This window comes from Erinaceus europaeus, chromosome 2, assembly GCF_950295315.1.
Source record: "Erinaceus europaeus chromosome 2, mEriEur2.1, whole genome shotgun sequence".
Lineage (NCBI taxonomy): Eukaryota > Metazoa > Chordata > Mammalia > Eulipotyphla > Erinaceidae > Erinaceus > Erinaceus europaeus.
Window position 1 is genome coordinate 61444970 of NC_080163.1, and position 25553 is coordinate 61470522.

General features: G+C 43.3%; 1 protein-coding gene, 1 long non-coding RNA gene and 1 other non-coding gene across 5 annotated transcripts in view; all 3 read right to left on the reverse strand.

The window, feature by feature from the left end:
- IKBKB (inhibitor of nuclear factor kappa B kinase subunit beta) overlaps positions 1-25553 on the reverse strand; it is a 71182-nt gene that overhangs the window by 40268 nt on the left and 5361 nt on the right. For all 3 annotated transcript variants that reach the window (XM_016187990.2, XM_016187987.2, XM_007522755.3), the window contains 3 exons: positions 11553-11647; positions 10308-10425; positions 6979-7048 (listed from right to left, as the gene is read on the reverse strand). In XM_016187990.2, coding sequence (XP_016043476.1) covers positions 6979-7048; positions 10308-10425; positions 11553-11647 — 283 coding nt within the window. The remainder of the gene's footprint in view (positions 1-6978; positions 7049-10307; positions 10426-11552; positions 11648-25553) is intronic.
- LOC132535555 (uncharacterized) lies at positions 4838-6966 on the reverse strand. The gene is made up of 2 exons (XR_009547336.1): positions 5610-6966; positions 4838-5310 (listed from the first exon to the last, which is right to left on the reverse strand). It is a non-coding gene; the product is annotated as an uncharacterized LOC132535555 (long non-coding RNA).
- On the reverse strand, positions 10967-11100 carry LOC132537373 (small nucleolar RNA SNORA13). The gene has a single exon (XR_009548814.1). It is a non-coding gene; the product is annotated as a small nucleolar RNA SNORA13 (small nucleolar RNA).

The following is a 25553-nucleotide window of genomic DNA, read 5'->3' on the forward strand; positions in this document are numbered from 1 at the left end:
TCATCTTTTGTCTGGGAGAGGTAAGAGACAGAGTGGTGGTGGTTAGGTTAGGACAGCACAGTGGCAATCAATGACACTCAGAGTTAGAATGGACCTTAGAGACTGCCTTATCCAAAACTCTCCTTTTAAAGTTGAGGACATATCTTGTCAGCTAAGTTTTTCTCCTTGACACACACATTTTTCCTTCTCCTTCTACTTCTTCTTCTTCTTAAAAAGGACTCTCTATACTCTTTCTCCAAAGGGGCTGTACCAGTTTATATTTCCAGTAATGGTGTATCAGGGTTCCTTTCTCTCCACATCCTCTCAACACTTATTTTATTTCAAATCTTTTTGATGAAAGTCATCCTCACTTGTGTAAGGCGGTATCTTATTGCAGTTTTAATTTATACTCCTCTAACAATAAATGATGTGGGACATTTTATTTCCTATGTCTGTTGGCAATTACCACTGCTAGGTATATATCCAAAGGATACAAAAACACTAATTCAAGGGGATATACACTTCTCTATGTTAATAGCTGCACTATTCACAATGGCCAAAATACAGTATCAACCTAAATGCCCATCAACAGATAAATTCAATGGAATACTACTTAACCATTAAAAAGATGGTGTGGTGTGGTGTTGTGTGTGTGTGCATATGTGTGTGTGTGTGTGTGTGTGTGTGTGTGTGTATAAGCAGAGAGAGAGAGGGAGAGCACAAAAATGGGGAGTGGGAGTTCCTGAATGTTCACAGGACAGGCTGACTAGTCAGCATTGTAAACTGACCCCTGGGGAGTCAGGGGGTGATTCCAATCTAATATCCAGTGAGGCTGAGCAATTGCAAAACTTCCACTTCTCACCACTTTCCACCTCCTGCTACTTGGCAGGGCAGGTGCCAGCAGAGCTATGATACCTATGAGCCACGACAGGCTGCCTATCTGCCCTCAGTTCTGACTGCTTAGGAGTCTGTTTCTCCTCCCACAGCAGGAAACACACTTCAGTGTTGTCCAAAGGATACTGAGCAAGATGGTTTAAATAGCAACACTTCAGATAGAATTTCCTTGAGCTATTTTCAGGTCACATTATGTAGACATCCAGCTCATTTCTAGCTGTTCGGCACCTGTTCCAACTAGTATTAAAAGCAATGGTCTAAGAGGCTTGTTCTGGTGTAGGAAATGGGGGCTCCCCCATATGCTTGCCAGGAACCTGCTTGTTTTCTTACGTGCGCTCTTAAGATTTTCTTGGGCAATTTAAAGTTCACTGAAAAAAGCCTAGCAGTGCTACTCTGGGAGGGCAGCTCTGGGAAGTTAGCAACATAGAAGAAAAAGCAATAAATCTGGATGGTCCAGGGGTCACGGGTGTGGCTCTGATCCTTATCAGAAGTCAACCTGGCAAGTCTAAAAAGAGTGCAAGAGGCCAATGCTTGGAACATACTGGAACAAAACAGGCTCAGGATATGCTTTGGAACACAATAGAGTTCTATTAGGTGACCTCCAGGAAAGCTTTTGAACTCAGGCTTGGTGATAAGAACCTTGTAAAAGAAATACATTTGGTGGGTGTTGTACACAAACCAGAAATGTAAATCAGGCTCACACACAAGCTTATCAGGAACCATAAATCAGGAGATGTGCCTACATGCAAGTTGTGTGTGAACCAGGAAGGCGCCTGAAGAAAGGCACCATTTCTAGGTAGGGAAAACTCGTAAAATATCGACCTGTGTGGCTCACTGGTCTCCAATATCAGGCCACAGCCCAAGTTAGGAACTATAAATTTTCAATAAGGATGTCATAAATCAAAATCCAAAGTGGGTGAGGAGAGGAGAAAAGCTCTACCATTTGCCGACTGCATGGAGTGCACGGAAAAGAGCACAGTGAGAGGAGCTGCATATATTATCTCCTTTTATCTTCATAGCAATTATAGGGAGATGCACAGTATGCCCATATTATACAATCTTATAATCTTAAAAATTAAGGAATGAGGGGCTGGTTGGTGGTACAGCCAGTCCAGTGCACATATTACCAGGCACAAGGACCCAGGTTCAAGCCCCAATCCTCACCTGCAGGGGGAAAGTTTCTTCCGAGATCAGATGAGATCGGGCGTGCTCAGGGTGGCATGGCCGTAGACAGGGGGAAAGTTTCTTTTCTCTGTCTTTCTCTCTCCATCTCTACCCTCCAATCCCTCTCTGTTCTATGAAATAAAATGAATAATTAAAAGTTTAAAAAAAATGTTTAAAAAATTAAGGAATATACACCTAAGACCACATTGCCCACAAATGGGAGAGCTGGTTTGGTTCTGGCAATAGTAATTATCTATAGACATATGTTTGTTTTAATATATAGCAACTTACTCTCATTTCCATTAGTTTTTCTTTTCTTTTCTTCTCTTTTTCTTTTTTGCCACCAGGATTACTGCTGGGGTTTGATGCAGGCCACCACCCCACGTGGCCACCTTTTTCCTTTTTTTTTTCTATTTTATTTGCTAGGACAGAAAGAAATTAAGAGGGCAAGGCGAGACAGAGAGGGAACTAGAAAGACAACTGCAGACTTGCTTCACTGCTTGTGAAGTTTCCCCCCTGCAGGTGGGGAGTGTGAGGGCTTGAACCTGGGTCCTTGTGTGTGGTAATGTCTGTGTTCAACCAGGCAACACCCTTTAGGGTTTATTTTATTCATTCGGCAAGCATCTATAGAGAAGCTGCTATATAAGGTAATACTGGGTGTTGGGAGATAGCAGTAGTGACTAAAGCCACTGCCCACAAGAATTTAATTCTAACATACAAAGAAAATGTAGAAAAATGCCCCATGACTTTGCTGACAACCCAATATTTAAAGCTTCATTATTTCCAGCTTAAAGTCACACAGAGGAAAGAAAGGAGATCAGTGCTTTAAGGAATTTCAACATTCCTCTACCTGCAGTAGAGCTGAAATACCTACGTGGTTCTGAATTTACCTGTTTTTACTATCTTGTATTTACCTATTATTTTATTTTTTTTTGCCTCCAGGGTTATCGCTGCACAATGAATCCACTGCTCCTGGAGGTTTTTTTTTTTCCCTTTTGTTGCCCCTGTTGTTTATCGTTGTTGTCATTATTGTTGTTGTTATTGCTCTCATTGTTGGATAGGACAGAGAGAAATCGAGAGAGGAGGGAAGACAGAGGGGGAGAGAAAGACAGACACCTGCAAACCTGCTTCACGGCTTGTAGAGTGACCCCCTGCAGGTGGGGAGCCGGGGGCTTGATCCAGGATCTCTATACGGGTCCTTGTGCTTTGTGCCATGTGTGCTTAATCTGCTGTGCTACTGCCCGGCCCTTGTTTTTACTATTTTACTATTTACTAAGTGATATGTGAACATATACACATACTAGCAGTCGGCCACACAAAAGTTGCCCCACAAGGCAATGGTAACTGGATATAAAAGATGACCAGACCAAACAATATACAACCAGTAGAGGATCTCTTAATATCACTACAGAACCACTTCAGGAAGCAAAAAGTTAAAGGGCAGCTTGGTGGCTCACCAGGCAGTACACACAGTTTACCATGTTTAAGGATCCAGATTCAAGCCCCTGGTCTCTACCTGCAGGGGGGAAGTTTAGTGAGCAGTGGAGCAGTGCTGCAGGTGTCTCTCTCCTTCTCTATGTTTCTGACCCACTTCATCTCTTTATGTCTCACTCTCTATAAAAATTTTTAAAAAGGGAGTCAGATGGTATCTTAATGGGTTAAGTGCAGGTGGCACAAAGAGCAAGGACTGGCATAAGGATCCCTGATCAAGTCCCTGGTTCCCCACCTGCAGGGGAATTGCTTCACAAGCAGTGAAGCAAGGTCTGCAGGTGTCTATTTTTCTCTCCTCCTCTCTGTCTTCCCCTCTTCTCTCTATTTCTCTCTGTCCTATCCAACAGTGATGACAACAATAATAACTATAACAATAAAACAACAAGGACAACAAAAGGGAATAAATAAATAAATATTTTAAAAAATAAAAAAAATTTGTTGGGGGGAGGATGCCAGAAACAATGGAGTCATGCTGGCACCAAGTCCCATCTGCAAAAAAAAAAAAAAAAAATGTTAAATGAGGAAGTACACAGCTATGTTCACCTAAGCTAATAATTCAAAGACTTTTTTTTATAATATTTGTAAAAGAAATACATTTATTTATTTATTTACTAGCTAGAAGCAGAGAGAAATTGAGAGGGGAGGGGGAAGACAGAAAGACACCTGCAGCATTGCTTCGCCACTTGTGAAGCTTTCCCCCTGCAGACTTGAACCTTCGCCCTTGTGCACTGTAACATGAGTGTGCTTAACCAGGTGCACCACCACCTGGCCCCTCTTTTTTTTTTAACCTTACAGACTTCTTAATAAATATCTGCTAAATGTGTACATAGTTAAATGGGTGAAATAAAATGTTTGGGAGAAGGATGTAAACAAACACTTGAAGAAGCTCTAACCAGAGCGAAAGAAATAAAAATAATTGCCCATGAAGAGCAAAAGAAATTTCCCCAGCCTACTAATATACCTTTCACCCAACTCAACAGAGAATAAATAATCTGGCTACTGAGGTAAAAGACATAATCCAGTAAATGCTTCAGCAAAAAGGTGAATAGGCGAGATGCCCAGAGAAAGGGTGAGGGTGTTTAAGGGGCCCTTCCTGTAGGCCCAGTCCATGCAGGGATCATTTTGGCTGGTGGTGGACACATAGCCAAATGAGATAAAAGTGATGGGATGTTAAGGTTTTGCACACTTTAAAAACTTACATAAGGGAGCCAGGTGGCGGTGCACTTGGTTGAGCACACGTTACCAAGCACAAGGACCTGGGCTCTAGCTTCCACTCCCCATTTGCGGAGGTGATACTCCTAGAGTGGTGAAGTAGGCCTACCTGTCTCTCCCCTCTCCCCTCAGTTTCCCTCTGCCCTATTAAATAAAAAAAAAAAAAAAAAAGGAATAGTGGTTGCCAGGAGCTGTGGATTTGTAGAGAGTTGGCAGCAAGCCCCAGAAATAACCATGGTGACAATTTAAAACCAAAAAACCTTACATAAGCTATATATCAATTAGATCTCGGTAGAGCTGGGGAAGAATAACCAGTACTATTGTCAACTTGCCCTCACTGTGAACTCTGTCCATAGGAGAGTAAATTTTCTATGTCGGCTTATTAGGATCCTAAGCTTATATATGCCATTGTTTGTCTTTCCCCTTTCGTTTCTTTCCCAACAGCAATCTTGGAAAAAAGTAGCATAGAGTGGGAGAGGCAGCCCAAACCAGCAAGGTGGGGTGTTTTAGAGATGGGAGGCCAAGCCACCTAGGAAACATAGCTTTATAAAATGTGACAAGGGAGTTGGGCTGTAGCACAGTGGGTTAAGCACAGGTGGCGCTAAGCTCAAGGACCGGCATCAGGATCCCGGTTCGAGCCCCCGGCTCCCCACCTGCAGTCAGGTCCCTTCACAGGCGGTGAAGCAGGTCTGCAGGTGTCTGTCTTTCTCTCCCCCTCTCTGTCTTCCCCTCCTCTCTCCATTTCTCTCTGTCCTATCCAACAACAACGACATCAATAATAACTACAACAATAAAACAACAAGGGCAACAAAAGGGAATAAATAAATAAAATAAAATAAATTTTTAAAAAATGTGGCAAAATAGTGGACTGGCTAAATAGCTCACTTGGATAGTGCACTGCTTTGCCATGTGGACGACCCAGGCTTCAGCCTGGCCCCCACCACACTGAAGGGAGCTTCAGTATTGTGGTCTCTTTTACTCTGTCTACCTCTCGGTCTCTACCTAAAAAAATAAACTAAAACATTAATGGATTAAAGTGGAAAAATGGTAATAACCAGGGAATCTCAGTGAAGGGTGTCTGGGTTTCACTCTACTACTTTTTCAAGTTTTCTATAAGTTCCATGTTTTCCTAAAACAGAAAGCTTGAGCAAACAAAAAGAAAAAAAAAAAAAGATTTTCAAAGAGGTTGAGATGGAAGAGGGAAGAAACTGGTATTATGGAGCCGGGCAGTGGTGCACCCAGTTAAGCGCACATATTACAATGTTCAAGAACCCAAGTTCAAGTCCCCGCTCCTCATCTGTGGGGGTGATGGTGGCGCTTCATGAGCAGTGAGGCAGGTCTGCAGGTATCTTTCTCTCTCTGTCACATCAAGTATACTATAAAAACAAAAATTTTTAAAAGCCTGCCAGGAGTGGTGGATTCATAGTGCTGGCACTGAGCCTTGGCAGTAATCCTTGTAAAGCAATTAAAAAAAAAAAAAAAGAAAGAAAAAGAAATTGGAATTAGTCCCCAAATCTAGGAGTAGACATGTTATGATGATGGTAGGTTTTGGATCTCAAATACTAACTTGCATCAGTAACTTCGAGGATTTTTTTCTTTTTAAAGAAAAGTGGAGAAGCCCTGGGCCAGTCCCTGTCTGACTTATGATGTTTGTGTCCCTACCTGGAGTCATATGCAGCCCTGTAGAATTCCCTTCACACTCCCTCTGGGGCCAATGTTGACGCCCAGGAGATTGCATCTGTCCTCTGCAGGCTGAGGTCACTCTTCTCCTGGAAGACAGCCTGGACACTGGCTGAGGACACCGGCGGCAGCACAGGATCCATCAGGGGCAGTTTTCCTACCCCTGTGGTTGGCAAAAAAAAAGCTGCCCATGTGAAAGTGGAAAAATTCATTGCCAGGGGACAGAATTCATTCAAATGACAACCTATTCCATCACAGGCCTGTTCCAGGAAAAGCAGGGAGTGGAACTTTTTTTAATGGGAAAGGAAATCTGTTATGCTACATGGAACCTAACTCATTTCATGACTCTGCCTGGAAGGAAGACTGATCTATTTGAGTTCAGCGTCTGCCTGACTAGACCCCTTGCTGACCTCCCTACTCCACCACCTGTCACCCTGCACCCCCTCTTCCCAATCCCTAACCTTTGCAATGCAAGAAGGACCCAAGTAGTACCTCCCTACCTGGGGGTACTCAACTCTCCCTGGAGGGCTCAGCCTGACCTCTGGGGCTAGGACTCACCAATGTCACTCAGCAAGGTGAGAATGGCTCCTTCCCGTAGGCCACAGCAGTTCTCAAACTGGTTCAGGTACTGTCAAGAAAGTGGAAAGAGGCATCAGAGGGCGTGGTCACCAGTAAGCCCGCAAGTGTCTTTGGCTGGCCTGAGTGCTAAACCCAGTTCCTGGGGCTTTGGAGACTGGGGCCAGCAGGCAAGCCTGGGCAGCGGAACTGGCAGAATTGGTCCAAGAGAGAAAAGGAGGAAGCAGTGGCGAGAGCTCACGTACTCCTCACCTGGTCCTGGTGGAGGCATCCTGAGTCATTTTAAGATGATGGATTTTCACTTTAATGTGCTGTGTGGTTCCAAAGAAAGCAGTCAAGGCTAAGCTCTGCTGTATGAGGACCACTCTTCCTGGGGATACTGGCTGAAAATCCCCCGATGGTTTTCCTGACATATGTTTGCCAATGGATGATGGCCACTGAAGGGAATATTTAGTGGGTACTGATGGCTGCCAGCCACTGGGCTAAACTCTGCAGGGATGGCTTAGCCAGGTGCTGCCTGCATGGCCTCACTTCATTTCCTCCAGCTCTGGGGTGAGCACTGCTGGGGTTCAGTCTCTCAGAGGCTCAGCTTGAATGGGAAACCATGTTTGTCTGAGCCTCCTGCCCCTGCATTCACCCCTTACTCTCCTGGGTCTTTCAACAAGTGGAAAGGGCTTCCTGTGGGACTTGGAGATGGCCTTGAACAAAGACCATGGTAAAAATAATTTTGCAATTGAGACTTATTGTCATGAGCTAGCATTAATTCCATGAACACCAAGAGCCTATTTCCTGAGCCAGGCATACAGATGTCACTCTGTCAGTGAGTTCTGGCTTTTGACACTTGCTCATGTGCTTGGCCAGGCTGGTCTATCTAGGCCTCGAGGGGTGAGGTGATTTGGAGAACAAAGAGTACAGATGTCCTGGGGCTCTGGGAAGAACTGCCCCTCCCCCACTAAGATCCAAAGTGACAACATGTAGAGAAGCCCAGAGGAGCACCAGTGGTGTGGCCCCCATCATCCTGCACCCCACACCAGGTCAGTCATGTAGAGGTTTTCATCTTCTTCTGCCTTGGCTGACTCTTTGTTACTAAGAAGATCAAGTCTAAAGTCATCTACACAATATGCAGATTTAAAAATAAAAATGAGGGGAGTTGGGCTGTAGTGCAGCGGGCTAAGCGCAGGTGGCGCAAAGCACAAGGACCGGCATAAGGATCCCGGTTCGAACCCCGGCTCCCCACCTGCAGGGGAGTCGCTTCACAGGCGGTGAAGCAGGTCTGCAGGTGTCTATCTTTCTCTCCTCCTCTCTGTCTTCCCCTCCCTCTCTCCATTTCTCTGTCCTATCCAACAACGACAACAACAATAATAATAACTACAACAATAAAACAACAAGGGCAACAAAAGGGAATAAATAAAATAAATATAAAAAAAGATTTAAAAATAAAAATGAACAAGTGAATGAATGAATGAATGAATGAATGAATGAATGAATGAATGAATGAAGCAAGCATCAAAATGATTCTTAAGACTTTGTGAGAACTATGGTGCTTATCAGTGGTAGTGTATGTGTGTGTATAGAGGGGTGGGGGGTAGGGAATAGCACAGAATTTTGGTGGCGGGCGAGGTGTGGAGTTATACCTACCCCATAATTTATATAATTTTGTAAACTGCTATCAAGTCACTAAAATTTTTGAAAAAAAAATAATAAATAAAGGGCTGGTGAGATAGCATAATGGTTTTGCAAAACACACTCATACGGTCCGAGGTCCCAGGTTCAATCCCCAGCACCACCATAAGTCAGAGCTGAGCTATGCTCTGGCTCTCTCTCTGCATCTTCCCCCACTTCAGTATATGTGTCGGTGTGTATGTACATATAAGCATGTGTATATAATTAAATAAAATACTAAAATTTAAAATAAAGTCATTTGCACAGTTTCAAAGTCCTCTCTGAATTTGGAACACATCCTATCTACACATACACACACACACACCCCATTGCCGTCTAAGGACCATTCACTGACTACAATGAGATGAATTTATCTCCCAAAATAACTGCAGTTAATAACTGGGCGATTGTCAGAGGTTAGGCAGATAAAGAGAAAGATCAGAACATGGTCAGGCTTCCTATTTCTCATCGGTTTATCAGTCCTCGACGGTTGGGTGGTGCCAACAACTGTGTCCACATCCTGTTGGGACGTTCCCAGGATGTACCCACCAGCTACTGGGAGGGTGAGCCACTCAGGCAGATCAACCCTCACGGGTTCCCTTGTGAGGAAGGCAGAAGGCCAAAACACAGCAAGTGGTGCTGGGTCCAGGAACTGCCACAGAGAGAGACAGAGGAACTGTTTGAGAACTCTGACCCTGTCGCTTTAGTCCTTCTAGAGTAAGGAGTCAAGGGAGATGTGTGTTAACAAGAGACGTTCCTCAATACAGAAAGAACTCATTCGGTCAAAGATTGTCTTTTTGCTGCACCACGTGGCATCAGTTTCACCAATGAAGAGGTGGCTGGGTGCACTTGGGCTGAGACCCGTGCTTCACCGCTACAACTATGGGTAGGAGGCTGGTGATGCACCTGACCTGACTGGACCATGACAGCCATTCTCTGTGGGGGTGTCCTGTCTGTTTTGCCATCATCACAGAGGCACTGAAAACCAATGAGACAACATGTATACACGCAGGTTGAGTGATACTGCCAGAGAGAATGCTGGGGAGGTAGCTGTATCCATCTAAGACCAGGAGGGGCTGCCACCATCCCCTGCCAGCCCCAAAGAAGATACTTAGGGGAAGAGAAATTCATGAAGTGAGAAGAAGTGAGAAGAAGCACAGCCCAGAGGTGAGTCAGAGGTGGCACTGGGGCCCCAGCCCAGTTCACCGAATGTCAAGCCAGCCCCCTTCCTGCTTCCCTGTGACCTTGCTGTGTATGGTGCTGTCATCTGCCTGGGAGAAAAATCTCTCCTAATAAGGACAGTGGCTACACTGACACTAAAAAACGGAGGTGGCCATGACTTGCCAGGGGAGGAAAAGTTTGTTTTGGAGCCTGTCCAGTCTTCCCCATACCCAAGACCTGATGAGTTTTTCTATTTTCTTTCTTTCTTTTTTTCTTTGTTGTTTAGTAATTGCAGTGCAGAATGTACAGTGAGCCCTTCCCTGGCTTTACCTCATAAGAGTGTCTGATTCACCCCTCACACACATCATCCACACTGGCCTTGGAAAAGGGGGATTTTGAGAAGGGAAAGCAAATCTGGTGAAATCACTGTGGCGCCCCGGCTTCCTGATAATGACAGCAGTAAGAGGTCCCCAGCCGGGCAACCTCACCTTTCGGAGGTCTCCTCCTTGGCAGTACTCCATGGCCAGCAGGGGCAAGTCATTGGGGGCCAGGTTCTGCATCCCCTCAGGGACATCCCGGGCAGCCACCACATTGGGGTGGTTCAGCCTGAGAAAGAGGAGAAACCAGTGAGGGAGTCTTTGGCTCAAACCCACTTCCCCCTCTGCCCTTGTGTCAGGGAAGCTCGGCTCACCACCAAGGTCCAGCATAGCCCACGGTCCTCAGGGGTAAGCAGGACAATGGACATCAAGACAGGTGACTGAGCTCAAGGGTTGGGCAGCCAATAACCACAATGCTCTCCTTTTGTTGCCATGAACACAAGGACTCCTGGAGCCACCAAGTGCCATGTGTCGGAGAAGTGCCATGTGTTGGAGTGTCAGAGAAGTCATGACATATTTTCCTATGCAAGAAATGTGTCATGACTTTTCAGACAACCCAGTAATTTTCCTCTGAATGCTCTAAACCAAAATGTGTGCTCTGAAACTGAGGCCAAGGACTGGTCAAATAGCTCACGTGGACATAGTATGCATATTACCCATGTGCTTTACCCAGGCTCGAGCCTGACCCCCACTGCAACAAAGGAAGCTTGGGGGCTATGGTCTCTTTCACTCTCCACCTCTATCTAAAAACAAACAAACAAACAAATAAATATTGTTACTTAGGCAGTTCCTAAGCCCATGACATCAAGTTCAAAGGCAGGAAAAAGCCTGCTAAGTGTTAATGTATGCCTTTTTTGACACCACATTCACTAGTTTCCGAAAGTGAATGGGCAACACAAAGGCTGTAAAGCTTATTTGAAGTTATTTAATACAGTAACTAGGACTGAACAAAACCTTTTTGTGAGGCCTAATGCTAGGCTAGCTCCACTAGAAATCATCTACCTGTAGTCTGGCTGGAGAAGATTTAGGTTCTTTCCCAGACACTTTTCCTCTCAGTCCCAAAGTTCAAAGATTTTCCTTCTAGATTTCTTCTCCTCCTCCTTCCTATATTATTATTATTATTATTATTATTATTATTATTATTATTATCCAGAGCACTGCCAGGCTCTAACTTATGGCAGTGGTGGGAATTAAAGCTTAGACCTTTAAAGTTTCAGGCATGGGAGTCATTTTGCATAACGATTCTGCTATTAGCCGTATCTCCCCTCTAGATTTGTTTATACTATATCCTGGCCCTTTGCATCTCAAGTGTCTGGCCCCTCTGGTGGTTCTGCCTACTGGTCACGGGGAACTCACCTTCTCATGATCTGGATCTCCAGGCACCAACGCTCACGGTTCCGGGGGCTGAGTTCCTGCCGGCACTGCTTAATGGCAATCTGCTCACCTGTTTCCTGTAAGGAGAGTGCACAGGAGAGTCAACAAGACCAACTACCAAACATGCAGAGAGCACCTTGAATTGCATCCAAAACATTCTCCTGAAGACCCAAAGCACTGGTTGCACCCCCAAGTTTCAAGGCTTCATGTCTGTCTGCGTGTGTCCATTGAAAGATCCTCAAACCATCTGCCAGCCCATCAGGCTGTTCCCAGCACCCCCGCATCTCACTCTGCCCTTCTCCCACCCAAGAGTCCACATCAAGGTCTTGCTCAGTTCCATTTCCTCTGCAAATCCTCTGTTGACCTTTCAGGGTATGATAGAGTTCTTTCATTCAGTTCCACCTGCTATTGTGAAAGGATAAACCATATGAAACAGCTGATAGAGAGAAAGAAAGAGAAACAGAGAGAGGAAAGACACCACAGCAGTTCTCCACCGATCATGAAATTTCCCTTTTTCATGGTGCTTCCCCATAGGGGTCAAGTGCTTGAACCTGAATCCTTGTCCATAGTTAAGTGTGCACATTACTAGTTCTATCAAGTAAGTCATCTCCCAGTGCCGACAGTAACTCCATTGACTAAACAAATCACACCTTCATAGGGTTCAACCAAATTGTTGCTGCCATCTTGCTCTGGCAGAGTATTGTCCCCAGAAAGGATAAGTCTAGCACAGCAGATGGAACCTAAACTGATTGTTTTTTTAATTAAGTTATTACTAGTGATTTAATTTTGTTTTTTAAATTTTTTTTTCAGATTAAAAAAAAACAACTAAAAAAATTTAGGGACTGGGCAGTAGTGCATTCGATTGAACACACATGTTACAAAGCTAAAGGAACCCAGTTCAAGCCTCTGGTCTCCACCGACTGGGGGAATGCTCTGCAAGTAGTGAAGCAGGTCTACAGGTGTCTCTCTGTCTCTCCCTCTCTGTCTGCCCCTCCCCTCTCAATTTCTAGCTGTCTCTATCCAATAAATAAAGATTAAAAAAAAAAAACACCTTAAAAATTGTCAGATTTCTTGCTCAACAATTTGTTTGGCTTCGCATGTTAAATCTCTTTTCAGTCACCAGGTTCCAGATATCATCAGGATGCCGGCCAGGCTTCCCTAGACTTCCAATGTGTCCTGGAGCTCCGCTTCCCCAGAGACCCACCCTACTAGGGAAAGAGAGAGGCAGACTGGGAGTATGGACCGACCAATCAACGCCCATGTTCAGCGGGGAAGCAATTACAGAAGCCAGACCTTCTACCTTCTGCAACCCACAATGATCCTGGGTCCATGCTCCCAGAGGGATAGAGAATGGAAAAGCTATCAGGGGAGGGGGTGGGATATGGAGATTGGGTGGTGGGAATTGTATGGAGTTGTACCCCTCCTACCCTATGGTTTTGTTAATTAATCCTTTCTTAAATAAAAACAAACAAACAAATAAATAAAAATTGTCTGATTTCAGGAGTATTTTATAGCCATACAAATAAGTGCCCACATCTCCCATTAAAGTTCTGTGCCCCTAAAAGTGACTGTCTTGCCAACTCAGCCATGTACTATTGATAGTTCTGTGACCTCGGTTGGGCCACATAGTCTGACTAAATCTCTTCATCCGGAGAGTGAGAATGCTGCCTCCCACCTTCCAAGACTGTCACAAAGCACTAGACAGTCTTCAGCAAGTGTTACCTGATTTCTGGGGAAGACAGAGTCCATGTAGCTGCTTCTGACACCTAAAATCTTCTAAACCATGATTCCAATCTGCCTTTCCCATCACCCTCACATGATGCTCCCCACCCCCAGTGTCTGGCACCTCAGGTGGCACAGATGCCTGCTGCGGTCTAGTGTTTCTTCAATCTATGCTCCCTTGGTATAAACACGACCCCCCACCTGTCTTGGGCTCCCCCCCCCAAGACAGGTGACTCCTCAGTGCAAAAAGACTTTTCTATAGGTTTACACAGTTGTTGTCTCTTTAGTTCAGTGAAGGCTTGTCGATCTTCATATGCTTTAGCCTCTATCACTGGCATGATACCCTCAACTGAGGTTTTGTGAACGGACAAGAAGGCAATAAAAAAAAAAGTTTAAAGGCTTATTTTATTTATTCAACATGAGCTAAAAAGTGTCACCTGTGGTGCTGGGGGTGGAGCTGGAGCCTCAGGTATGCAAACCCTATGCTCCAGCTATTGAGCCACTTCCTTGGCCTAAAGACATTTTATGTGAATAATTGACTGCCTGCGCCCTAAGGATTAACTCCTCCATTTTCCTTGGTGGTGTAGCACCATGGCGGGGAGGACACTTGAGGCTACAGCATTGGTGGTAACAGGGACCACTCTGGCTACCACTCAGGATAAAGGAGTCCCCATGGCAGTTGAAAGATAGCAGCTGTCTCTGGGCATGGAGTTAGTGGCACTGTCTGGAGTGTGGGTCCTACCACCGATGAACAGTTTCATCTCTAATAATAGTTTATGCAGTCAGGGTCAGAAGTTAGCCCAGATGTTGGAGTCCGCACTTTACTGTGTGTGTGGACCCGAGTTAAAGCTCCCTGACCACCAGTTGGGAGCACTAAGCAAGGGGAAGCTTCATGCAAAGTGAAGCAGTACTAGGGTGTCTCTCATTTTCTCTGTGTCTCTCACTCTTTGTCTTTCACTTGTTATCTGGGGGGGAAAAAACAGTCGTAAGTTCTGGGAGCTGGGCAGTGGTGCACTCAATGGAGGGCATGCATTATCTTCACAAGGACCCAGGTTCAAGACCCCACCTGTGGATGGGGGGGAGCTTCACAAGCAGTGAAGCAGTACTGCAGGTGTCTCTTTCACTCTCCCTGTCAGACACCCCCTCCCCTTTCAATTTCTCTCTGTCCTAGCAAATAAAAGGAAAGAGGAAGTAGAAAGAGGAGGAGGAGGAAGAAGAAAAAATGACCACCAGAAGTAGTAGACTCATTGTGCAGGCAATGAGCCCCAGCAATAACCTGGGTGACAATAAAAATCATAAAACAAATAAATGAAAATAAAAAAGTGGGAAAAAAAAACCCAATGAATCATAAATCCTATAATGTGGCAATTCCTCTGATACTAAATGGGACATAAAAAGACTGCTCAGGAATTGTGACAAGACCTGACAGTGTCAGGTCTTGGCATGGCTGTCCTTGTTGGAGGTGAACTGCATCTTACCCACACACACACACCAGACTCACCATGATCCCTACAGGCACAAGGACCTACCCTGGGAGAAAGAAAAAGTGGAAATCCCCAAACACAATCTAATGAGGCCACTGAATCAGTGATCAATAAACCAATCCCTGACAGCTGAGAGCTACTTAAAGGCTTCCGACATAAGGTAGAAGCACCTTCTGAGTAGATCTAATACCGAGAAACACATGCAGCTCCTTACAAAAGCTTCTTTGGTCAAGTCCCAGTGTCACTTGTGGCTAAGCACTCTGCTGTGCAGATACTTCACCTGCCTACTTTTAAAAATAGCTCTATCGAGATCTGAGTCACACATAATACAATGTGTCTGTCTCATTAAGGTATACATGGTTCATGGTGTATTCAGAGTAGTGAGAACAAAACCACAAAGAGTGTTAGAACAAATTCATCATGCCTCCCCCCCAAAAATCCATACCCATCAGGAGTCATTTCCGATTTCCATCAGCCCTTTCAGGTAATGACCAACCCACATCGGATCTCTATGGACTTCCCTGTTCTCGACATTTCACACAAATGAACTCATACAACATGCAGTCTTAAGTAATGGTATCACTTCTACAAGGCTCACCCATGTGGCAACTATAAGCCTACTCCTGTGGAAGTAGGCATTCATATGAGACTTGGCTACAGGTATCACCTGTCTATTTTGCTCTTAAATTCCTGATCTTTGGCCTAGATCCTGACACTCTCTCTGAAGAAGAGTTGAGCTCTTTTTTTTAAAAAAAAATATTTATTTATTTATTCCCTTTTTGTTGTCTTTGTTGTTTTTTATTGTTGTAATTATTATTGTTGTAGTTATTTATTGTTGGATAGGACAGAGAGAAATGGAGAGAGGAGGTGAAGACAGAGAGAGGGCTCCGGAGAGAAAGATGGACATCTGCAGACCTGCTTCACCACCTGTAAAGTGAACCCCCTGCAAGTGGGGAGCTGGGGGCTCGAACCAGGGTCCTTATGTCAGTTCATATGTTTTTCACCACGTGCACTTAACCCACTGTGCTACCGCCCGGCCCTCAGAAAGTCAGTTTTTATATGTATGCCCAGCTACGCTACTTATTCAGTGCTTATATTGCTAAATTCCCTCTTATTTTTAGTTTGTGTTTGAATATTGAGACCAATATCCTGTCTTCAATGTCAAAATTATTCCTGATTTCTAGGTTGGGCCAGGTGACAATTGTGAATTAGGTTCAATATGTGTTGAGTAAAAGACTATAATTATCTGCAGTTATCCAATGTATATACCTGACACCTAAAATATTTTGTAAGCCACTTGATAAATCCACCTTTTGGGTCTGATCTGTCATTTCTATAAAGGAAGCATACTGCTTATGGTAAACTGGAGAATGGCTTGTCCCAAAGATCCCTACATCCTTATACACTTAACCTGTGGCTATGTTAGATTACTTGACAAATGAGGAGTTAAAGTTGCTAGTCAATTGGCCTGAGGCCAGAAGCTTATCCGGATTATCTGGGCAGGCAGAAAATAATCATAAGGATCCTTAAAAGTAGAAGAGAGGGACCGGAGTGATGCAATATGTAAAAGACCCAATTGGTCATGGAAGATGAAGAAAGGGACCACAACTGAGAAGGGCAAACAGCTACTAGAAGCTGGAAAGGATAAGGAAACAAGGGTTCTGAAACTCCAGAATGAAGCACATTCCTGCTGCCATCTTGATTTTAGTCCAGTAAGACACCTACCAGACTTCTGACATCCAGAACTGAAAGAAAATACATTTGTGTTAAGTAACTAAGTCTATGACAGTTTGTAAAAGTTAAAATAGGTGCATATTCTAAAAAAATCTCGGTTTCAATACTCAGTATCTTCTTCAAAACCGTTACTTATAATACTATCCATCAAGGTACTACACAATGGATGTATGATCTCCACAATATGACCTCATGTAACAATTTGACCCCTCAGCCCTCCTTCAGTTTTACAACATGATTTGCAGTCAGCATGTCTGTGGAAAACTTACCTGATGGGAAACAAACAGCTTTCATGGCTTGTCAGTACCACTACTGATGAAGCTACCACAGTACTGGAAAAAACTAAATCTGAAGGCTAGTGGGAAATGAAATTTGAAACCAAATTCAAATCAGTCTGAAAACAGAGGAATCAGAAAAAGGAGGTTTAACAGCCACCATGCTTCACCTCAAGGACTGAGACAATATTGAAACAACTGTTAATTTCCACAACTGTGAACTCTTTAAGTACCTTACTTTGACATAAGTCAATCCAGGCAAGTATGATTAGTGGATTGAATAGTACTGAGAAAGGGACCTCATAACACAACATATATAATGGTTAAGCCATTATATATGGTTAAACCATTATAAATGGAAGAAACATTGGAGAAATGAACCAGGACAAAAGCCAAGATAAGTGTCCCCCCCAAAGGTAGAAACACATAAGAATGAGGACAATATCCAAACACTAAACAATTGAGGCATCAGTCACAGGAGTGAAGAAAGAGTTTGAAAGTAGTATCAGAAATGGGGAAACAGCAAATGAGACTCTGGAACAAAACACTAATTATCTCAAGGTTATTAGAGAGCTGAAAGCTGAAATTGCTGAGCTAAGAACACAACTATCTGAACAACATAATACAGTATTGGAACAGGGTAACAAAATAGCTGAGCTACAGGAAAACAATAGAGATGAGAAAGACGAGAATAAGTGAAGCAGAAAACAGAATTGGTAAGATTGAGGATGAATTAGAGAACACTAAGAAAGAAGTAAGAGATCTCAAAAAGAGATTAAGAGATACTGAAAACAACAACAGAGGCATATGGGGTGACTTCAAAAGAAGTAATATACGCATTATTGGCTTACCAGAAGAAGAAAGAGAGGGAGGGGAAGAAAGCATTCTACAGAACATAATAGCTGAGAACTTCCCTACTCTAGACAAGATAAAAGAAGCCCAGAGGGTCCCAAACAGAATTAATCCAGACTTAAATACACATACATCATATTTAGAATGGAAAGGAATAAGGATAAAGAAAGGATCCTGAAGGCTGCAAGAGAAAAACAAAGAGTCACCTACAGAGGAAATCCCATAAGATTAGCAGCAGATTTCTCCACACAAATACTAAAAGCCAGCAGAGAATGACAAGATATGTATATGTATCTGTATCTGTATATGTATGGCAAGATATATACATATACATATCAAGCTTTTAATGAGAAAGGCTTTCAACTAAGACTATTGTATCCTGCTAGACTGTTATTCAAACTAGATTGAGGCATAAAAACCTTCTCAGACATTCAACAGTTGAAGGAATCAACTATCACCAAGCCTACCCTGCAAGAAGTTCTGAAAAATCTCATAAACAATCACATCATCATAAACATGGCATATATCAGAACACTCTAAAATTTTAGAATAATGGCATTAAAGTATCTTCATTCTATAATATCAACAAATGTCAATGGTCTGAATTCACCTATTAAGTGGCAGAGTAGGAAAGATGGATCAGAAAACTGAAACATATATTGTCTGCAGGAATCCCACCTAACTCAACAAGACAAACACAGACTCTAAATGAAAGGATGGATAACTACCATACAAGCCAATGGACCACAAAAGGGAGCAGGAAGAGCTATTCTCAATCTAACACAATAGGCCTTAAAATAAATAAAATTTAACAAGATAGGGATGGACATTACTTAGGCTCAGAGGATCAGTCAATCAAGAGGACTTAACAATTATTAACATCTATACACCCAAGGAGAGGTCATATAAATACATCAAGCATCTACGGAAAGAGCTACAGCAATATACTAACAGCAGCATAGTCATAGTAGGGGATTTCAACACCCCTTAGATGTTAGACCAGAAACTTGGGGGAAAAAAAACAACAACTGACTTTCTACTCAACTTAGTCCTAAGATTTCAGGGGAAATCCTACCTTCCAAAACTTGGGAGTGTCTTACACATATACAGACACAATAAAATAAACTTTCTTACATAGTGACCATCTAGGAGCTATTTTAAAACATCCATATCCACTCCCCCCATGAGTAATGTTTCATATGAAACAGGCACCCAAATAAAATAACTTGGTTGCTAAAAACATACCTACTCTAGAAAGCAAAATTCGATTAAGCAGACTATGATACTTAATTTGAAGCTCTGGGTATTTTGTTCTCCACCAACATTAAACTTAGATAGTAATGACTTTATTTTGCCTAGAATCTCAGTTTAGTTTTACGGCAGCTTAGTCTGAATCATCTCAGCATCTAAATGCCAGTACATGGATTCTTCATGTTGCAATTTTTTTTTTCCTTTTTATTGCCACCAGGATTATGGCTGAGACTCAGTGCCTGCACCACGATTGAACCGTTCCTGGTGGCCACTTTTTCTTTTTTTTTTTTCTTTCTTCTTTCTTTTTAATTTTTTTATATTTATTTCCCCTTTTGTTGCCCTTGTTGTTTTTTATTGTTGTTATAGTTATTATTGTTGTTGTTATACATGTCGTCGTTGTTGGGTAGGACAGAGAAATGGAGAGAGGAGGGGAAGACAGAGAGGAGAAGAGATAGACAGATACCTATAGACCTGCTTCACCATCTGTGAAGCAACTTCCTTGCAGGTGGGGAGCCAGGGGCTCGAACCGGGATCCTTAAGCCAGTCCTTGCACTTGGTGCCATGTGCGCTTAACCCACTGCGCTACTGCCCGACTCCCTTTCTCCTTTTTTATTTGATAGGACGAAAAGTTATTGAGAAGGAAGGGGAGATAGATAGATAGACAGATAAGATAGATAGGTAGATAGATAGATAGATAGATAGATAAACAGATAGACAGACCTGCACAATACCTTCATTGCTCATTAAGCTTTCCCCTGAAGTTGGGGACCAGGGGCTTGAATCAGGGTCCTTGTACATGGTAACATGTGCACTCAACTTGATACACCACTGCCTGGCCCCTGGAAACCATTTTAAATTGGCCTGTATTTTGGGACAAAACAAAGTGGAGAATAGTATCAAAATGTTGTATATAATGAAGTATTTGATTATGAAGATCCTTAGAATAACTGTCTTCTGTATATAAACATAAAACTGGTGCATAAAATGTCAGCACATTAAAAAGTGTAAAAAAAAAAAAAAGAACTTGGGGACATATCCTCAGTCTCCTGAACTATTTTTTTTTAATTTCTTTATTGGGGAATTAATGTTTTACATTCGATAGTAAATACAATAATTTGTACATGCATAACATTTCCCAGTTTTCCATATAACAATACAACCCCACTAGGTCCTCTGTCATCCTTCTTGGATCTGTATTCTCCCCCCCACACCCACCCCAGAGTCTTTTACTTTGGTGCAATATGCCAATTCCAGTTCCTCCTGAACTGGAATTGGCACAAGTGAAGTGCAAGTTAGTCAATAATGGAGCTGACTCAGCTTCCCAAAGTTAGAGCTCTTTTAATGATTCAAACTCATGGGGAGCCAGGAAGTATATTCAAACCCCTAGCTCAGAAAGCCAGGACTCATGTTACCATGGCAACCACCCAATCTTGTATGATAAGAAATAATTAATAATACCCTCTTTGTTCCCTCTCAGTTCCTGCCCTTCAAGATGTTAAGTTTCAAGAAGGAGGGATAAAGTCATGTCCAAAGAGATCTTACGGGCCAGAGAGTAAAAAATCCAAGGTATAGCAGGAGTTTCATCCTGGACTGTTGTAACACTGAACAGTTTCTGCTGGAAGGGGTCTGAATGCTGGAAGGGGGTCTGACTCCAACCCACTCTCTATGGGCTCAGTAGCTGCCATACTCTCCCACAGGAGCTCAGGGGCAAAGCAAGTCAGAATGTAACTCCCTCATCCTTCACTGGTCAGTGTGTGACTCTGGGCCCATTACTGGAGCTTCTGGGTCTTCATTCATGAGATGGACAGGGCTTCTTCACTTCAGTGTGGTCAGTTAGAGTGTGATGAGGTGTCTGACAGTGAGCTCTGAGTAACTACTGTGGTGTCCTCTGCCACTTGAACTGCCTTTTCTTCTATTAGACTGTCCTGTTTTGGTTCCATTTCCTTCAGAAGCCTCCCTCCTCTTTGAGCTCTCAAAACAGAAGATGGGTAAGTACCCAGCGCAGCTTGATAAAAAGAATCACCCTTATTTCCATTCAATTTATTGACTGTATTCAGACATAATTTAATATATTGTTTGGTTATTTGTTCTATTTTTAAAAATATTTATTTATTCCTTTTTGTTGCCCTTGTTGTTTACTGTTGTAGTTATTACTCTTGTTGTTATTGATGTCATCATTGTTGGATAGGACAGAGAGAAATGGAGAGAGGAGGGGAAGACAGAGAGGGGGAGAGAAAGACAGACACCTGCAGACCTGCTTCACTATTTATGAAGTGACTCCCCTGCAGGTGGGGAGCCAGGGGCTCGAACCTGGATCCTTACTCCAGTCCTTGCGCTTTGTGCCACCTGCGCTTAACCTGCTGCGCTACCACCCGACTGCCCTGGTTATTTGTTCTATTAAGGCCTCTACTCATTAAGGACTCTACTCCTTGTAGCCCTCAGAAAGCTTAAGGCCAACTCTTATCAGTTGTGACAAATGTCTTCAGACTTTGAAACATACAAGTTGAAGTCAGCTTAGTTTTGCCCAGGAACAAGTAATCATGAGTATTACTTCACAGAATCAATAATCAGTGGCATTTAAGTCTGTGTATGTTTATACAGTATATACACTATCTTATTTTATCTTCACAGGAATCCTTTAGGGTCCAAGGACATACTTCCCAGGATCTTTCCAAATCAAAGTGCACAGAGGGTAGGTTTGTGAAGCATCCTGGAGAGTTACCAGATGCTTCTACAGAGTGGCTGTCCCATATTCTGCCCAGACATGCTGAGAACTAAGAGAATTACTATCTGAGTATCCTCAAAAGTCATATAGCGGAGGAGATAGTTCATCCAGTAGAATGCACAGCTTGCCATATGTAAGGTCTGGGATCAAGCTTTGGCACCACACAGAAGCACCACGGACAACACTAAGAGCTCCATGGATGGCAGAGCAGAAAGCTGTGGTGTCTCACCTTTGCCTGCCTCTCTCTCCCTTTTAAAAATAAAATTCAGGGAGTCAGATGGTAGCGCAGCGGGTTAAGCGCACGTGGTGCAAAACACAAAGACCGGTGTAAGGATCCTGGTTCGAGCCCCTGGCTCCCCACCTGCAGGTCTGCAGGTGTCTATCTTTCTCTCTCCCTCCTCTCTCCATTTCTCTCCGTTCTTTCCAACTACAACAGCATCAATAACAACAATAACTATAACAATAAAACAACAAGGGCAACAAAAGGGAAAATATTTAAAAAATTAAAAATAAATAAATAAAATTCAAAATTGGACTGGGGGAGGGAAGACAGGCAGTGATGTACCTGATAAGAGTACACACATAAAAAACTATGCTTGGGGGAGTCGGGCTGTAGCGCAGCGGGTTAAGCGCAGGTGGCGCTAAGCACAAGGACCCGCATAAGGATCCTGGTTCAAGCCCTGGCTCCCCACCTGCAGGGGTGTCGCTTCACAAGCGGTGAAACAGGTCTGCAGGTATCTTTCTCTCCCTCTCTCTGTCTTCCCCCTCCCCTCTCCATTTCTCTCTGTCCTATCCAACAACAATGACAACAATAATAACTACAACAATAAAACAACAAGGGCAACAAAAGGGAATAAATAAATAAAAATAAATATTAAAAAAAAAATGCTTGGGGCTGGGTGATAGCTCACCTGGTTAAGCTCACACATTACAATGCACAGGTTCAAGCCCTTGATCCCTACCTGCAGGGGGAAAGCTTCATGAGTGGTGAAGCAGGGCTGCAGGTATCTCTCTCTGTTCTATCCCCCCTTCCCCTCTCAATTTCTGTTTATAATTATATTTTAAAAAATTATGCTTGAGGACGCAGGTTCAAGACCCTGGTCCCTACCTGCAAGGAGGAAGCCTCGTAAGTAGCAAAGCAGAGCTGTAGATATCTTTCTCTCTTCCTCTCTTACTCTCCCTTCCTTCTCAAATTTCCTCTGTAACAAAAAATGACAAGTAAAAAGAAAGTGGAGAAAGGACTGGCCACTGGGAGAGATGGATTTGCCATGTAGTCACTGAACCCCAGTGAGAATTCTGGTGGCAATAAACAAACGATAATAAATCCGGCTGGGGAAATCACTCAATGGTATCACACAGATTAACTAAATTCAGTCTGTGACACTACACTAAAAAAAAAAAAAAAAAATTAAGTCATATGGGAAGTTGTAGCCTGAAAATCATAAAGCTGGCATACCACAGAACTAGGATTTGAGTTCAGGTCTGTGTGCCATGTGAATTTTCACCCTTATTCCCGAAAAGCAAGGACCACCGCAGTTACTGCAGTACTGCGGTTTTATGAAGTAGTCTGTACTTCACAAAAGTGTAATTGATCAGCCTGTCTAGACCATACTAAAAGTGTAATTGATCAGCCTGTCTAGACCATACTGGTGGATAGTTTGTGCTGAGCCTGGAGCTAGAGACTGAAGGGAATAACAACACAGTAAGGACTGTCAAGGTCCAAATTCATTAAGAAGCCAAAAGAAACTCAAAGATGTAGAGGTGAGGACCATCTGTTACACCGTGCTGCCTTGCTAGGACATACTCACTTTGGAATTCTCTAATAAAAATCCTCCAAAAGAAGGATTTCCTATAAGTGCTTTAAAGAGGATCAGAATGACTGTAGGGGAACAAAGGAGCCCTTAGGGGTGCTGAGGATGTCCTTGGGGGAAGGAAGTCTCTGACCTTGGATTCCCATCTACAAGCTACAGTGGAGAAAACAAGAGGCTGGGATTCACATTGATGCAGGTGTGGGTTCTAGTTCCTCTACTTAATAACTTGGCCTCTTTTGGGCAGGTACATTTCAGTCGCCTGGGCTTTGAAACATAAGAATAAAGATACCAACACTTCCTTTTTCAGTTATGGTACAGAGTGGGAATAAAGCAGCTCGGGAGACAGTATAATGGTCATGCACAAAACTTGAATGCCTAAGGCTCTGAGATCCCAGGTTCAATCCTTAGCAACTTCATAAACCAGAGAAGGTCTCTCTGTCTCTTTTTACCTTTCTCTATCTCTCGCTTATTAAGAAATAATAAAGAAATAATTTTAAAAAGCATGCAGACAACCTTGCCCAGTGATAGCTCACAGTAGGCTTTCAATAAATGACAGTGCTGAGGGATTCGAACTCAACTTGGCCTGACAGACGAAACCAAGACTTCTGCTCTTTTGTGTATAGTTTCTCTTGTGATAAGAGTAAAAACACCTTCTCTTGTATAGACAAGAGCAAATGTGTGAAGCGTTAGGGAAAAAATGCATGGTTGCTGTGCTAAGCATCATCATTATACCTGACTGGAGTTAAGTCTGATAACCTAGAGGCTTCTTCAAGGCTCTGAGCAGAGGCTATATCTCTTGAGGAACATATATCTGGTAGTTTGATTCTGAACATCCTTTAATGAATCTCCCTGACTTGGATGGCAGTGTACCAGCTTGAGTGCACGTATTACTATAGGAGAGGATCTGGGTTCAAACCCCTGGTCTTCACCTGCAGGGGGGAAGCTTCAAAAGTGTTGAAGCAGTACTGCAGGTATCTTTTTCTATTTCCCCCTTCCTTTCCATCTCTGTCTTTATCCAATAACTAATTAAAAAAAATTTAAAGAACCCCTCTAAGCACCCAAAGTGGTATGAGACATTTCCCTAGGTGCAGATTAACCAAGGATGATTGAGAACTTCTAGGACTGAGCCTGGCCATCTGCAAGTATATGCTACCCAGGACATCCCATTCTTCCTTCTCCCTCAGCCTCTGCCTTTTCTATCCTACCACAAAGGCCTGCCAATCTTACTCCTTAAACTGCTCTCAAATCTGCTCATTTCTCTCCAGTTTTCACATCATCTTCTGTCACCCTGGATGACTCCAAACCCATAGAACAGGTCTCCCCACAAGAGAAGGAAGAGCCAGTGGGGTGAGTTGACTGCTAAGCAAATGGAAATTGCTGAGAGTGGGTAGTTAAACTGTCAAGTGATTGGAATAAGTCATGGCATGGGCAATTACCCTGTGGAAATTGGTCACAGTTACCCACCAAGGTGTGGTTCTTGTGAAGAGTGGATTTCCTGCCACATCTTCTAGTACGCTTCTGCAGATTGAGTGGACCTGTCTCTCTCTCCAACAGCTTTCCACCGCTTGCATCCAGACAAAACCTCCCGGCAGGTCTGGCTCTCCCCTTCCACAATTTAGCCTCTCTTGCACCTGCTTCCACCCCCATGCTCCGTTCTGTCACACTGGCTTGTCAATCCTGTCTAGCTATCATGATCTATCCCTCCAGAAACTCTGAACAGGCTACTCCCTCTTCTGCTACTCTCCTCCCACCTTCTCTCTCACCTTCTCCACTCTTCTGGTCTCTGCTAAATACTATTTTCTTGGAGAAGTCTTCCTCAATTCCCTGAAACATCCTACCCTGGCATAATGCCTCTCTACATTTTTCTTATTCAGTCTCACATTTATTATAGTTGATTTCTTAAAGTATTTATTTGAGAGAGAGAGAGAGAGAGAGAGAGATAAAAAGGAGGAGGAGGAGGAGGAGGAGGAGGAAGAGGAGGAGGAAGTAGAACCAGAGCATCACTCTGGCATATTCAATGTCAGGTATCAAACTTGGGACCTCATGACTGAGAGGTCAATGCTTTATCCATTGTGCTACCTCCCAGGCCACTAAAGTTGGGAATTAACATTTATAATTATTGATTAAAG